The sequence below is a fragment of the Carcharhinus amblyrhynchos genome, chromosome 4 (genome assembly GCF_965287045.1).
Source record: "Carcharhinus amblyrhynchos chromosome 4, sCarAmb.v2.hapA, whole genome shotgun sequence".
In the NCBI taxonomy this organism is placed as follows: domain Eukaryota; kingdom Metazoa; phylum Chordata; class Chondrichthyes; order Carcharhiniformes; family Carcharhinidae; genus Carcharhinus; species Carcharhinus amblyrhynchos.
Window position 1 is genome coordinate 89,637,207 of NC_137327.1, and position 16,768 is coordinate 89,653,974.

The 16,768-nt window shown below is 41.0% G+C and overlaps 1 protein-coding gene across 1 annotated transcript in view; it reads right to left on the bottom strand.

The window, feature by feature from the left end:
* The window catches only part of kif4 (kinesin family member 4), a 73,726-nt gene extending 56,975 nt beyond the window's left edge, over positions 1–16,751 (bottom strand). The window contains exons 1-7 of the mRNA XM_080187513.1: positions 16,671–16,751; positions 8,455–8,578; positions 8,183–8,297; positions 4,613–4,803; positions 1,555–1,644; positions 700–866; positions 320–414 (exon numbers count right to left, since the gene is read on the bottom strand). Of these exons, the coding sequence (XP_080043639.1) occupies positions 320–414; positions 700–866; positions 1,555–1,644; positions 4,613–4,803; positions 8,183–8,297; positions 8,455–8,577 (781 nt within the window). The 5' untranslated portion in view covers position 8,578; positions 16,671–16,751. The remainder of the gene's footprint in view (positions 1–319; positions 415–699; positions 867–1,554; positions 1,645–4,612; positions 4,804–8,182; positions 8,298–8,454; positions 8,579–16,670) is intronic.
* Positions 16,752–16,768: the final 17 nt, after the last annotated feature.

Consider the following 16,768-nt stretch of genomic DNA (forward strand, 5'->3'; position numbering starts at 1 on the left):
AGCCAAAATAAATAAGTCATTAACAGCATCCTTTACTGTTTATTCCAAAGAAATTTTGTTTTTCTTGTGCATTTACTATCAACTTAAATATTGTCCAATCTCACTCTCAATTTTCAGGCCCTTCTCCCCCCCTGTTGTGATAGGAGTCCTTCCAAATGCTTTGCCATTATTTACAACCTGCCAACTACAATGGAGGACACCAAATTAGAGGCCTCTATTCAGGTTAAGATCCTTTTAAAAAAATCTGAGGACTCTTCCACGCAATGCCCCCTTCATCTTTAAAAAAAATATTCCAAGGCCAACTACTTGCAAAGATTACCTTCTTTCAGGCGGTCACCTTCTGCTTTTGTTTTTTTTTGGCGCTCGGATCCTGCCAGGTCCACTAGGTGTAGCTTGGAACGGAAGTAATTGTTTCTAAAGAGAAAGGTAAGAGGAGAATTATTTTCAGAAATGGTCCCACTCAAATGAAAATAAACCATCCATTCTTTCAACTTAAAAAGGTACACTATTGAGAATTTCACAGTAAGAGCACAATAATCACAGTCAAAACTCTTTTTCCTAAACCAAAGGTTGACAATTCTAGGGTCCAAATGCCATGCAACTGATTTAAGACAAGCCACATAAGCATGAAAAAGATCAGCTCTTATAAAGCCACATTTGACAAAAAAAAACTAAAAGCTGAAGCACAAACTTATTTACTTGTCACTTTTCTTTCTCTGCTCAACAGAGACAGTGAAGATGGCATGTGATCGTGATGACTGGGAGTTCATAGCTGTTGCAGCAACTGTCCTTGTAGAATTTCCTTGTTCCAAGCAATTTACCATATCCATTGCAGTTAATACTTTTGTTTCAATTAGACCTACAATCTGGGAGATTTATAGAACAGGGTTTGCAATTAATTTATAAATTAATTTCTTAGAATCAGGCCAACACAACATAGCAGAAATATTAATCTAGCTCACTAAAAAAGAAGCAATATACATGTTTACACCCAGTCCTCCAAATGCAGGTTGCTAAACTCAACTTGGGAAGCCACAAACAAACTTTCAGTAAAACAGAATGGCAACACATATCACATATTGTACTTGTACTCCAAACAGTATAAGTGGATACACAGTCAAATAGAGGCACATCAAGGAAAGACTAGTCATATCAAATAACATGAATTGTTAATATAGATTTTTAATAAAGTACATCCTAGCAATGCATGCTCTTACAAAAGGGTGATTGCAATAGTATTGTAGACTAGATAATGTCCCAGTGGCACAGTGGTTAGCACTGCTGCCTCACAGCCCCAGGGACCCAGGTTCAATTCCTGGCTTGGATCACTGCTTGTGCTCTTCCATCATCTGCTTGGGTTTCCTCCGGGTGCTCCGGTTTCCTCCCAGTCTGAAAGACATGCTGGTTAGGTGCATTGGCCATGCTAAATTCTCCCTCAGTGTATCTAAACAGGCGCAGAGTGTAGTGACTAGGGGATTTTCTCAGTGACTTTATTGCAATGGTAATACAAATCTACTTGTGACTAATAAATACGTAAAATAAACCATTACATACCTTTATTCCTTCTTTAGGATCTTCTCTAATGTGGATCTGGGATTTTTCCCGAGATGGGTGCAACAGATCCAAAATCTCCTCATTGTAGATCTATTGAGAATGACAATAAGACAACTGAATAACTGGAATGGGATTGGTTTCACACATCAGGAACAATTCCACAAAACAGAGCTCAAGGATTTCAAAAGTTAATCATTTAAAATCAAAAGAATCTCTCAAGAATCAACTCAGAACTATATTTCAGTTTCCAAGGAATTATCAGTATAGCCAGTACAATGTCAATTCTCAGGTTTCATTGCCATACCAAAGAGGCTTGGTTTTCATTCCCCATCTGACTACACAAAAACACCTAAATGAAAAAAAAAAGGCACCTTTTTGGGCTGTCTGTCTCAAGATGGCTCGTATCTACATTGCACGAAGTAAAATATTGGGCAATAACCCAGCTTTTCATTGAATCTCTACAGTATGGGAGGCCATTTGGTCCATTGAGTCTGCACTGACTCTCTGAAAGAGCACTACCTCGATCCCACTTCACCACCCCATCCCTGTAACTCCACACATTGTGGTTTAGCCATGATCAATTTGTACATCCCTGGACATTAAGGGGCAATTTAACATGTCAAATCCACCTGCCCTGCATATTTTTGGACAGTGGAAGGAAGTTGGAGCAGCCCATTTTAAGCATGGTGGTTTCAGAGGAGAATCAAGTAACATTTGCACCACTCAAATCCCAGGCAATGATTTTCTCCATCAAAAAAGATCTCATGACAGCACAATGTCCAGCATTACTGTCTCATGCCAGAGACCCTGGTTCAATTCCAACCTTGGGTGACAGTGTGGAGTTTGCATGGATATCCTTCAGGTACTCCAGTTTCCTCCCTCAGTCCAAAGATGTGAGTTAGGAGAATTAGCCATAGTAAATGCATGGGACAATGGAGATATGACATGGGAGTGGACTTCGGCAAGATGCTCTTTAACGGTCGGTCTAGACTTGATGGGCCAAATAGCCTCCTACTGCAGTGTAGGGATTCTATGAAACAAATACTTATATTGCTGAATTCCCCACGAGTAATATCCTGGGGATTATCATTGACCAAAATGAACAGACCAGCCACTTAAATACAAGAACTGGTCAGAGGCTGGAAATTCTGCAGTGAGCAGCTCACCTTCTGACTTTCCAAAGCCTGTCTAGCATCCACAAGGCACAAGTCAGGAGTGTGATAGAATATTCTCCACAAGTGTAGCTCCAAAAGCACCATACAGAACAAAGTGGCCTGCTTGATTGGCACCCCATCCACTACTGATGCAGTTGTCCATCTACAAAGCTGCACTGCTTTAATTCCAAGGCTCCTTCAAATCCACAACTTCTAGCTCCTAGAAAAACAAAATCAGCTAGTGCATAGGAACACCACCACCTGGATGTTCCCCAACCAAGCCACACACCACTCAAGCTTGGAATTTTCCCATCCCGCTGCACTAATTCTTTAGTGCAGCAGAGCAGGTCATTCACACGTCAACTGATTTGCAGGGATCATTCGAGTGCCCTCACAGCACCTTGGCTGGGCATGGGGCAGTACAGAGGGGCCTGCTAACCCTCTGCAGACAAGATTGGTGAGGGAAGCAGGGAGGCCAGTGATCAGAGTGGGCTAGGAGGGGGCATGGAGAGCCAGCATTGTGGGGATCATACAGCTGGCCAGTAAGTGATCAAGCTGACCAGCAACGAGGAGGCCGTCATTGTCAGGTCACTCCACACACGGTCATCTCAGCACTGAGATTGGCACATGCGTAGTAGCCCGCTCAGTGCACTGATGTCACCCTCCCCAGCAGGAATAGGCCCTGTCCCCTGAAATGTAATTATATACATGCTGATGGCCTCTGCAGTGCACAGAATGTGGAAGATTCTTCTCTAAACTCACTAAAAAAAAAAGCATTAATTACTCTAGTTTTCACATGTATTTGACACTCAGGTTTTTGGGAAGAATTCCACCCATATCATCACCTGGTCAAAACGTAGCACGAGGCAGCCACATCCTACGATAAATTCTATCACTGTTGCTAATTCATCTTAATTATCAGACATACCCAATTAAATAACAGGAACATGAAATCCGGTTTCAAATTTTATTCCTTGGTTACCAATTCATAGGAATGGGAGCAGACCATTCAGGCAATCAAGCATGCGCCACCATTCAATTCACAATTATTCCCTTCAGTCTGTTTGCAACCTCTGTCACATGTTTCCAAAATGAGCTTTTCATCTCATATTTAAGCCACCACTAAGTCAGTCTATTTTCAGCTCTAATATTTAACTCATCTCCAATGTGGCTGATCCCCCACTCTATCTTCTAAACTAAAGACCATCCAAAATGCCCCTGTCTTTGCTTACACCAAATACCAGGCCTCCACCACTCACGCTCACTGATCTACAATGGTTCTTGGAGAAACAACTTTCAATTTTTAAATGTTCACCCTTGTTTTCAATTCTCTCTATGGTCTCACCCTTTCGTATTGGATCTCCTCCAACCCCACAGATCAGGTATTTATACACACCCAGTCCTGGCCATCCATGATTTAACCGCTTCACCATTAGTGGCTACCCTTTGAAGTGCAAGGGCTTCAACCTCAAATACCCCTGCCACCTCACTTTTCTCCTTAAAGCCTATCTCCAAGTTCTTGTTATGCAGTTGCAATTGTGTCAAATTTTGTTTATAATGCTCCTGTAAAGCATCAAGATGTTCATTACAATTAAAAAAGGCATTAAATAAATGCAGTTACCTTACACCTTTTAAATTAGATGTTTTTAAAATTTAAGACCCTGATGTCACACATTTTCTTAAGACTATAACCCCAACTATTCACGACAAAAAATATCCTGTCAAACAACTTTTGCTGTTGACAAGTCACTGAAATTTCAGAACATTTTCTGCTCCAGTTACACTGTGGTCCATGCCATTCACATTTTATCCACTTTCATTCAGTGTACCTCAATGTAAAACTGAGGAAAAATTGTAAAATAGTGCATTCTTAGCAACAGAATAATTATTTCCCCCTTCTTTACCTCTAGATAGGAAACTTTTAATGTGAAATCAGTATCGGAATTTTCTTCAATCATCCTAAAGAGCATATGTATTACTCTTGGAATCACTCCAACACTAGGATCACCCTCTTGTGCAGATGTGTAGGTGCCTCCCATAGAATAGGTCTTTCCAGAGCCAGTCTGTCCATATGCCAATACTGTAGCATTGTACCCTGGAACAGCAGAAGAGACAAGACAAGTCAGTGATTATCATATTTAAAAAGGCCCATGGGGAATAATGATCAATGTTTGAAATTGGCTAGTTGATCAATCTAACCTGCTCAATAAGATCATAGGTGATTTTTATCTTGGTCTAAATTCCAATGTCCTGCCCAGTAACCTTTGACTGCTCTAAAGTTCAAAAAGTATTTCTTCCAGCATTACAAAGAACAAAGAGCAGTACAGCACAGGAAACAGGCACTTCAGCCCTCCAAGCCTGTGCCGCTCATTGGTACAACTAGACCATTCGTTTGTATCCCTCCATTCCCAGTCTGCTCATGTGACTATCCAGGTAAGTCTTAAACGATGCAGTGTGTCTGCCTCCACCACCCTACTTGGCAATGCATTCCAGGCCCCCACCACCCTCTGCATAAAAAAAAATCCCTCTGATATCTGAGTTATACCTTGCCCCTCTCCCCTCGTGATCATCATCTCCGACCTGGGAAAAAGCTTCCCACTATTTACCCTATCTATAACCTTCATAATTTTGTACACCTCTATTAGGTCTCCCCTCATTCTCCGTCTTTCCAGGGAGAACAACCCCAGTCTACCCAATCGTTCCTCATAGCTAAGACCCTCCATACCAGGCAACATTCTAGTAAACCTTCTCTGCACTCTAAAGCCTCCATGTCCTTTGGTAGTGCGGCGACCAGAACTGGACGCAGTACTCCAGACGTGGCCTAACCAGCATTCTATGCAGGTGCAACATCAGACTCCAACTTTTATACTCTATACCCCGTCCTATAAAGGCAAGCACACCATATGCCTTCTTCACCTGCTGCCACCTTCAAGGATTTGTGGACTTGCACATCTAGGCCCCTCTGCGTTTCTATACTCTTGATGGCCCTGCCATTTATTGTATAACTCCCCCCTCATTAGTTCTTCCAAAATGCATCACCTCGCATTTATCTGGATTAAACTCCACCTGCCACTTCTCCAGCCAATTTTCCAGCCTATCTATATCCTGCTGTATTGTCCGACAATGTTCATAGCCATCCGCAAGTCCAGCCATCTTTGTGTCATCCGCAAACTTGCTGATAACACCAGTTACACCTTCTTCCAGATCATTTATTTATATCACAAATAGCATAGGTCCCAGTACAGAGCCCTGCAGAACACTACTGGTCACAGACCTCCAGCTTGAAAAAGACCTTCGACTGCTAGACTGAATGGTCAACTTTGTGGAGCAGAGAATCCCAGAGATTCAGATGTCAGAAAAGAAATTCTAGGAATCTCTAACACTAGAGCTAAATTCCTCCAGGAAGGGAAATACCTTCATAGCATCTAGTCTGTCAAACCACCTCAGAATCCATGTTTCAATAAGACCATTCACATTCTTCTAACTCCAAATAGCACAAGCCCAATGTGTTCAGCCTTCAGTAATAAGAAGGCCCTTTAACCAACAAATCTACCAAGTGAACCTTCTTTGAATTGCTTCTAATCCAAATATATCCTTCTTTCAAAAAAAAAACCCAAAACTGTATGCAGTCCTGTACTGTGATCTCACAACCTGCACAGTTGTAGCAAGACTTCCCTGTTTTTATAATCCATCCATCCTTTTTGCAATAAAGGCCAAATTCTATTTGCCCAATTACTTAACGTAGCTACATGCTAACTTTGTATTTTACACAAGATATCTTGCCGATCACACCAAATGCATGCATTTTGCTGACTTTTGTCACTTAAATAATATTCTGCTTTTTCGTACTCTTCCCGAAGTGGACAATGTCACATTCTCCCACTATATACGCCATAGCCAAATTTTTATCCACTCACATAACATATTTCTATCCTTTTCAGACTGACCTCAACTTGCTTTCCCAGCTAATTTGTATTGTAGTCAAATTTGCTGAAAATACATTCAAGGACTTCATCCAAGTCATTAACATAGATTGTAAATTGCTGAGGCCCTAGTGATCCCTGTGACGCTTACCAACTTGAAAATGACTCATTTACCCAGGCTTCCTTTCTTATTAGCTAGCTAATCCTCTATCCAATTACCCATAACAACACAAGTTCATCTTCTGCAGGAGCATTTTATGTGGCACCTTTATGGAATGCCTTCTGGAAATCCAAATACATTACATCTACTGGTTCACTTTAATTTGCTTGTTACATCCTCAAAAGGTCAAAGGTCACTAATACAATTTTCCAATCCATGAGAAGAAAAAAAGTGGGTGGCGGAGTAGTTAACACTGCTGCCTCAAGGGTCCAGGGACTTGGGTTCAATTTCCAGCTTGGGTCACTGTCTGTATGGAGTCTGCACATTCTCCCAGTGTCAGTGTGGGCTTCCTCTGGGTGCTCGTTTCCTCCCAGTCTGCAAAACATGCTGGTTAGGTGAATTGGCCATGCAAAATTCTCCCTCAGTGTACCCGCTCAGGCACTGGAGTGTGGGGATTAGGAGATTTTCATAGTAACTCCATTGCAGTGTTAGTGTAAGCCTACTTGTGACACTAAACAAACTAAACTTAAAAATAAAGCATTCATTATTTATTCAACCACTTGAGATTGCAGGTACAACTCATCCAAGGAGCTTAACTTGTCTAGTACTCATTCTCTATTGGTAAGTTCCTCTTTCCTTCCCCACAACCAATTTTCTACCACCTTTAGAATGCTTTTAGCACCTACTGTGAAGACAAGTAGAAGATTTGCTCAAAGTCTCTGCCAATTTCTCATTTCCCCATCATTAATTCTGTAGTCTCATTCATAAGTGACCATTAATTACAAATACTTTGAGACTGTATGTTTTATATTTTTGCTGCTTAATTTTAAAGTATTTTCCCCCTTTATTTAGAATAAAAGTCATCATTTGCATTTCCTAATATTGTCATAATCTTCTGGCCTACCAATTTGAGCATCGTTTCTTTAAATTTGATATCAGCCTCAATTTCTGTTAGCCATAGCTGGCTGATCCTTTTTATAATTTCTTTCTCTGTGGAATAAATGTATGTGCAGAGAGAATGCATGCTATGTATACACCCCACACAAGCAAAGAACATAACAGTGGTTTAAAGGTAGTATTCAAGCTAACTGATTTAAGAGGGAAAAAACAATTCAACACTGGGAAATGAAGTTACATGTTTAAATTGACTGCAGGGGGGAAAAAAAAGCAGAAGTGACAACTCCCTAAATAGAATTGCCATTGCTTTTGTGTTGAAACTGAAATAATTGTTAATTGTAATTTTTTTTATACTGGAGTAAGTGATCAGACATCTGATGGATAAAACGATCAACAAAGAGCTATTCATAAATCACCAGCAATGAGAAACATTCAACACGCAAGAAATTGACCAACTCAAGCTATTCTTGAAACGTGTAGTGGAAAATATTTACCTTTAAATATCCCCTGAATAAGGGGATCAACTGCAGTATTGAATACTTCTTCTTGTTCAGCACAGGGATCAAAGACGTAATCGTATGAAAAACACTTATCAATTCCCAAAAGTACCTGAAGGAGGAAGAAACCAAAAGAAATTGGCACAATATATTTCACATTAGAACTACAGAAGAATGGGGATATCTTCAAGCAACCCTACCTTCCCCAACTAATTGATATATAAAAACATCAAATGCAAAATAATAAACCATCAACTTTAAATTCTTACTTGTGGCTCTCCTGGAGTAAATGTCAAGCACACCTGACATCCTTCATCAATTTCTTTTTGTACAAGAGGACGGCAACGTAGAGCAACTCGCACTGGAATAACCTTCTCCTCTTCCCTCACCATCCTGCCAACATACAGGAAAATTGCTAAGAGCATATTATAAATTGAAACACTATCCATTGGATGGAGACAGCATATTAGAGTCAGCAGAAGTGATCACAGGCACAAGTGACATGGCCAAAAGTCCAGGGATACAGAAATATCACATTTGAAAATGATTAACTGAGGAAAGGTGTAGAAAGTTAGATGTTAAACAAGAGACAGCGTTAAAACATGGCCAAAACTGTTCAACATAGATAGAGTCAATCAGAAAGAGCGGCAATTATGTGTTCTTTTGTTACAATATGGAAATGTTCACAATATTCACAAATTTACAATTTTCACACAATATTCAGAGCAGAAAATACATTCGAGTCAAAATGTAGAAAAGTGTAAAAACCAATTCTGGGCTTGATAAGTAGAATAACCAAATAAGTTACGTTCAAGTAAGGAGTGATAAATTTGCACAAGTTATTGGTTGGTTATAGTCTTGTTAATTAACATGTAAGTAATAAATCACAAGGCATTTCATAGGACCACTAAGTAAAATCTGACACTAACCTAAGTCAAGATATACTCAGATAAATAACATAGAACTTCACCAAAAGCAGGTTTTAAGGAGTCTTGAGAAAGAAAGAGGCAGATGGGTTTAAGGAAGAAATTCTGGTTTTAAGTCTTGACAACTAAAGTTACAGCTGTGGTGTGCTTAATAGGCCAGATTTGAAAGTGTGTAGATATGGGAGTTGAAGAGCAGGAGGAGGTTACAAAAATGGGGAAGACATGGAGAAGTATCGCTGAAGAGCCAACATAAGTCAGTTAGTGCAATGGTGATAAGTGAAGGAGATTTGGTGCAAATTAGGACACAGGAGATTTGTATTTTTATGGAGAAGAGCAAATAAGAGGTTGACTAGAATTGCTTGGAATCATCATGTCAGGATGGAACAAAGGCACATGAGAGATTCATGAGCTGAAGCAAAGGACAGGTTGGGCATGTAGAAATACAGTTTGACAGTAGCATGAAGTCATCAGAGCACTCCTCAGGGTCAAATTTTGAAACCAGTCAAAGTGTCTAGTTCAACTTCAAGGCAGTTGCCAAGGAGCAGGATGGAGCCAGTAGCGAGTTTTACAGTGGTGACTGAAGATAAATAGTTAATTCTTTATGATATTTGGAGTAAATTGCTGCCAAGCAGGACCAAATGTCAGCTAAGGAATCTGACAATTTAAAAAAGAGGTGAAGTGAAGCAAGGTAGAGCTGACTGTCATCATCAGCATTTATACAGCATGGAAACACAATGCCATGTTTTCAGATGTCAACATGTAAATGAGAAAAGGGGATGGGGGCTGAAGAATGATAGTTTATAAAAATGACACTGGAGCGATAGACAGAGTACACCGTAAATTAATTTGAACCCCAAGAGAACAAGTCATTAAATAACTTTTTAAAAAGGCCCCAGGTTATTACAGTGCAGGATAAAATGCCCCTGGCTTTTAAAACAAAATCTAATGCACGTCTTCCAGTTTCCAGAAATAAACAGTTATGACAGATACTAGAGTAGACATCAATTGTATTTTTCAGATCTCACCACATGATGTAGAATGGTAAATAGTTCAGTGCATTGACAGTACTGCAATAGTGAGTAACGTAGTACCCTGGATACGCATTCACATAATAGTTCCATACTCTTCTCCTTGCTCCATAATACAAAATAAATCAAAACATTTATAGCACAGGTGTAGGTCATTCAGTCTGTCGTGTCTGTCAATTCTCTGCAACAATTCACCTAGTGCCATTACCCAGCCCTTTTCTCTGTAACCATACAAACGCTTCCTCTTTAGATAACACTCAAAAACCTTTTGAAAGCCACCACACTCAGGGGGTGCATTCCAATTCCAAATCCAAACCACTTGCTGCATAAAAACACTTCCTCACATCACTGGTTTTCTTTGGTTCATTTTGCTTTCACCAAGAGGAACAATTCCTCTCCAATCTATTCTGTTGAGATCCTCATGATTTTGAGTACCTCTATCAAATCTCCTCTACAAGTGTTAACACCCCAGCTACTACAATAGATTTACTTAACTGAAATTTTATAACTATGTTTCAATTGTCATGAATGTTTCTGCACAGTCTCTAATGCCTCCACATACTTTAAAAGTGATGCTTGCAACTGGACACAATATACCATTGTGACTAAACCAGCATTTTAGACAGGTTTACCACAAATTTCTTGCTTAGGAATCTATGACCTCCCCAAAGCCTCTCTACCATTCACAAGGTAGAAGTCAAAAATTATATGGAATACTCTCTGTAAGAAGCTTTGACACTATCAAAAACATAGCATTCTTTTGATTGGCACCTCATCCACTACCTGCAACAATCACTCCACCTACCACTGACCTGTAGAATTTCAACAGTGCAGGTCATTCAATTCATTGGGTCTGCACAGACTCTCCAAAAGACCATCCCACCCAGTCCCTCCACAACCCTATCCCTGTAACCCACACAATTATGATAGCTAAACCACCCAACCCACACATCTTTGGACACTACGGGGCAATTTAGCACGGCCAGTCCACTTAACCTGCACATCGTTGGACTATGGAAGGAAACTGGAGCATCCAGAGGAAACCAATGTGAACACTGGAGGAATGCAAAAACTCTTCAGTCATCCAAGGCCAGAACTGAACCTAGCTCCTTGACACTACAAGGCAGCAGCACTAATTACATAGTGGCTGACAGAGTGTGCCATCTACAGAATGCACTACAGCAAGTTGTAGTTTGGAAGATTCTTCCAGATCAACACTATACAAGGCTTGAAGAACAAGGATGGTAGGTGCATTAGAAATCATACAAGAATTCAAAAACGCACAACAGGAGTTGCTGCAGATCATTTGGACTTTCAAGCCTGCTCATCATTCAACAAGCGAATGGTTGATTTGCTACCTCAACTGCACTTTCCTACCCTATCACCATGCTCCTGAATTCCCTGAGTATCCAAAAAAAAATGCATCTAATTGCTCTAAATAAACACAAGGAATATCAAGTTCTTAAGATATAGGAGCAGAAGTAAGCCATTCAGCCCATCAAATCCAGTCTACCATTTGATCATAGCTGATATGCTCCTCATACCCATTTTCCTGCCTTCTCCTCGTGACCTTTCAACCCATTACCAATTAAAAAGTGGTCCAACTCCTCCTTAAATTTAATTTTTAAAATCTTAAACATAACATTTTATCCCAAATGTGATCGGGCTCAAATTCATAAGAAATTGTTCCAATTGGACTCTCTGCATTTATAAAGTTTCATAACTTAATGCTCTCTTTTTCCCCTTGCTCTTGTGTCTCAGCAGGTCTCGGGCAAATTCCTGAACCTATAAAAATTAATTTTGCATTACGAATTACCAGGATTAAAATAGCAATTCAGAATAATCAAGAATGTGAGCACAGATTTATAGATGACAGACCACATAACGTTAGTACAGTTGCATTTAACAAAGTATTTGAAGTGACCGATGGGGCAGGTCAAAGTAAACATGGTTGTTGTGGTGGGACATTTCAATTTCTCCTATATTGACTGAGACTCACTTAGTGTTAGGAGCACAGATAAAGCAGAATTTGTAAGGAGCATCCACGAGGGCTGCTTGAAACAATATGTACCTATCGAACTAGGGAAGGGCCATACTGGAGCTAGTATGGGGGAAATGAGCCCAGCCAGGTGATCAACGTTACAATAGAGGAGCAATTCAGGAACAGTGGCCACAATTCAGTAAGGCACTGACAGATAAAGACAAGTGTAGTCCCCAGGTGAAAGTGCTAAATTGGGGTAAGACTAATTCCAATAACATTATGCAGAAACTGAAGAATGTAGATTGGGAGCAGATGTTTGAGGGCAAATCAACATCTTGGATGTGGGGAGCTTTCAAGTGTAAGATGAAGAATAAGTATGGCAAGTTTGGGAATCTTGGATAACAAGAGATATTGTGAACATAGTCAAAGAGAAAAGGGAAGCATTTGTCAAGGCTAAGAGGCTGGGAACACACAAAGCAAGTGTGGAATACAAGTAGAAAGAAACTTAAGCAAGGAATAAGGAGGGCTTAAAAGGATAATGAAAAGTCACTAGCCAGCAGGATTAAGGATCATCCCAAGGCTTTTTATGCATATATAAAGAGCAAGAAGGTAGCCAGGGACAGGATTAGTCCACTCAAGGACAGGGGAGGGAATCCATGCATGGAGAGGGGATGGGCGAGGTATGAACTGAGTACTTTGCATCAGTATTCACTAAAGAGAAGGACATGGTGGATGAGGAGTCTGGGGAATGGTGTATGGATAGTTTGGGTCATGTTGATCAAAAGGTGGTAGTGTTGGGATTCTTAAGAAATATTAAGGTAGACAAGTCCCCAGGGCCTGATGAGATATATCCCAGAATACAGAGAGGCAAGGGAGGAAATTGCTGGGGCCTTGAGAGAAATCTTTGTATCCTCACTGGCAAAAGTGAGGTACAGTAAGAAGTCCTACAACACCAGGTTAAAGTCCAACAAGTTTATTTGGCAGCATAAGCTTTCAGAATCTCATTTCTTCATCAGGTGAGTGAGGGGTTGTGCTCACAAACAGGGCATATACAGACACAAACTCAATTTACAAGATAATGGTTGGAATGTGAGTCTTAAAAGGTACAGAGTGTGAGTGGAGAGAGGGCCAAACACAGGTTAAAGAGGTGTATTATCTCCAGCCAGGACTGTTAGAGAGATTTTGCAAGCCCAGGCAAGTTGTGAGGGTTACAGATAGTGTGACATGATCCCAAGATCCAGGTTGAGACTGTCCTCATGTATGCGGAGACAATATACAGGGGAAGTCCCAGAGGTCTGGAGAATAGCCAATGTTGTTCCTTTTGTTTAAGGAGGGTGGCAAGAATAATAAAGGTAATTGTACAAGTACACAGGTCACGAAAAGTGGCAACGCAGGTACAGAAGGTAGTCAAGACAGCAAAAAGCATGCTTGCCTTCATCGGCCAGGGCATCGAGTTTAAAAATTGGTAAGCTATGTTGCAGCTTTATAGAACCTAATTTAGGCCACACTTGCAATCTAATGTTCAATTCTAGTTGCCACACTACCAGGAGTAAGTGGAGGCTTTGGAGAAGTTACATTAAAGATTAACCAGGATGTTGCCTGGTGTGGAAGGCATTAGCTATGAGGAGAGGTTGGAGAAATTTGGTTTGTTCCCACTGGAATGATGGAGGTTGAGGGGCGACCTGATAGAAGTCTACAAGATTATGAGGGGCATGGACAGATAGTCAGAAGCTTTTTCCAGGGTAGAAGAGTCAATTACTAGGGGGCATAGGTTTAATGTGAGAGAGGAAAGACTTTTTTTTCTATACAGAGGGTGGCAGGTGCCTGGAACTTGCTGCCAGGGAAGGTAGTGAAAGATACAATAGAGACTTTTAAGGGGCATCTTGAAAAATACATGACTAGGATGGAAATAGAGGGATGTGGTCACTGGAAGGATAGGGGGTTTTAGTTCAGTCAGACAGCATGGTCAGTGCAAGCTTAGAGGGCCGAAGAACCTGTTTGTTGTACAAATGCGTTTCTAGAAGTCAGTCTATATACTGTCATACAAGAGGGTACTTGGGGGAAGAAAAAAAAAAATCAGCATAACATGAAATTTAGTGACTGAGATTCCATTGTAACAACCCAATTTTCAACCAAAGACTTAGGCTAAATAAATGTACTCCAAGGATCAGTGCAATTTGATTTCTGTAGTGTCAGAGATAATGGTTGGAATTCTCCAGTCTCACCAGAGGCACGTAGCTGCTTGTGGGTTTCCTGCTGGCATGGGGTGATGTCAATGGGAATTCCCATTGACAGCAGTAGGGCCAGAGAATCCCACCACTAGCAAAGAATGTGCCATCTCCCACCAGCAGGAAACATGCAACTGAGCGGCCAGGGCATCTCAACCACGGTCTTTTAGGAGTTTAAAATCCCACCTCACCTCTAAGCAAGGAGAGAAAAATGTCAGTGCTGTTTTGGAGAGCAGAATTCTCTGTCTTGCCAGTATTTATCATCCAACCAACACCCAAAAACAAACTGATTATCTGGTTATCACACTCCCACTGTGGGACCTTGTTGCCATCTAATTAACTGTCATCTTCCCTACATTACAACAGTAACTATGCTTTAGATATTCGCTGCAAAGGGGTAAAGAAACAGCTTACATCAGCGATGTAATCTATGTGAAGCTTTGAGCATGACCTCCTGGACAGTCAAAATAAACAGTCTTGCCTCCAGGCAATTCCAAACGCACAGCAATGTAGTTAACTTTTATATGCTCTGAAATGGCCTAGCAAGCCATTCAGTTCAAGAGCAGTTATAAATGGGCAATGAATGCCACCTGTCAGGGACACACCCATTTTTTAAAAAGTCTATGATTATCAAACATGATGAGAAAAAACTCTCAAGTGGTTTAGATCTGAAATTTGCTGCCTGAAAGCATTTGGAAGGAAATTCAATCAGGGCATTAGATGAATCTTTGAATAAAATGCACCAGGTACAGGTTAAAGGCAGAGGAATGAAACAAAGTCAGGATGCTGGTTTTGAGAGGTGGTGCAGACACAATGGGCCAAATAGCCTCCTTCAGTGCCTTAGCAATTCTGTGATTCTAAGGAAAAACATAGCTAAGCTGATAATAGATGCAGTTCTGTCTACCATGTTAATGAAAAGAATAGAGAAGCACGAAAGAGCACGAGGAGATGATTTACAGGGATGATACCAGAAACGCATGATATATCAGGCAAAGATTGATAAAACTGGGCCTATTTGTGCTTAAAACAAAACCTATTACAGGTATTCAAAGCTTTGAGAGAGTGAATAAGGAGAGATTGTTTCCCTTGAGGTTAAAAAAAGTATAACTTTGACATCAACACAAGGAATAGCAAATCCTTGGTACAAGATTTCAAGTTTCTTTGATTTTAAACTGCATTTCTGATGGTGTGTTAACAATGAGCATCATACAAACATGAATGGCGTTCTCCACTGGATGTGATGTAGGCTCTCACGACCTCATCCGAGCCATCTTGAAGGGGCCTCTCCCACTGCCTACATTAGTCTCTCAAACTCCACTCCAAGAAGTCTCACAACACCAGGTAAATCAGCCATTTGTAGAAAGGGCTTGGTAGAAAGCAACCTACAGCACATCCAGTAGGGAATTCATAAGAGGTGTCTTTACACAAAGAATGGCTCAGATGTGGGATTCACTACCAGATGAAGTGGCTGAAGCAAATAGCCTAGATGCTGCACTCAAGGGAAACGGAATTAGATTTGGTAGGTTAAGACAAGGAAAGCTGGGAGACACTGGTTAAGCCAAATGGTCTATTTCTGCAATAAGTCCAAGCAAGTTAAAAAAGTGGAACCTGACAGAATTAGCACCCATACCAGACAAATAACACACGAAAGAGACTTCCAGCTATGGTTTAGGTAAAAAGCCTAGAACGAGTCCTGAGTGCTGAAAATGACAATGGATGGACTAACATGTTTTAAGATCAAAGAATTAAGACTGCCTAATATCAGCATAACACATCCCAATAGCAGTTATGGGCTTGTAGCTTCCAAAGGAAACCCGAAGGCCCAAGCCAGCACTGCACTGGCAAAGCAGTCAAGCGTTAAGGGCAGGCAGACAGGAAGGCCATAAACAGATCAGCTACGGAAGGGCAAAGATGGGCTAAACAGCCTACTCAGATACCCATTTCTTATATCACAATCCATATTGATCAGAAATAAAAATTGGCCATGTCATCCTGCGCCAGTGAGGAATCGCCACCGCCCTAAACTCCTGACAATAACGTTACAGCTAACAATAGGATCGCAAACCTAAATCTACTAGAGTTCTTCCAGTCTGGAATATAATGATGGAAATTGAAGACTGAACAGCCAGCTTCCCAGCGTGCTTACCCCTGGTATGGTGCTGCGAGCAGGACTGTAAGTGTTGGAATTAAAGGAACTCAACATTCAGGGTTGGTAGTCCGCCAGGCCCGGGGAGGGGGGGGGGGGGAACGCGGACACCTACCCATAGCTACTCCCCAACGCAAACCTTTTCCCTTCCATTAATGCGGGGTACAAACTCGCACCTTCAAATGGCTCCGGATATGTCCCCAACTAGGTGATGATCGCTTCACCAAACCGATTTCCCCGGCTCCCGACACTCAACCCTATGCCAACCGCCCGC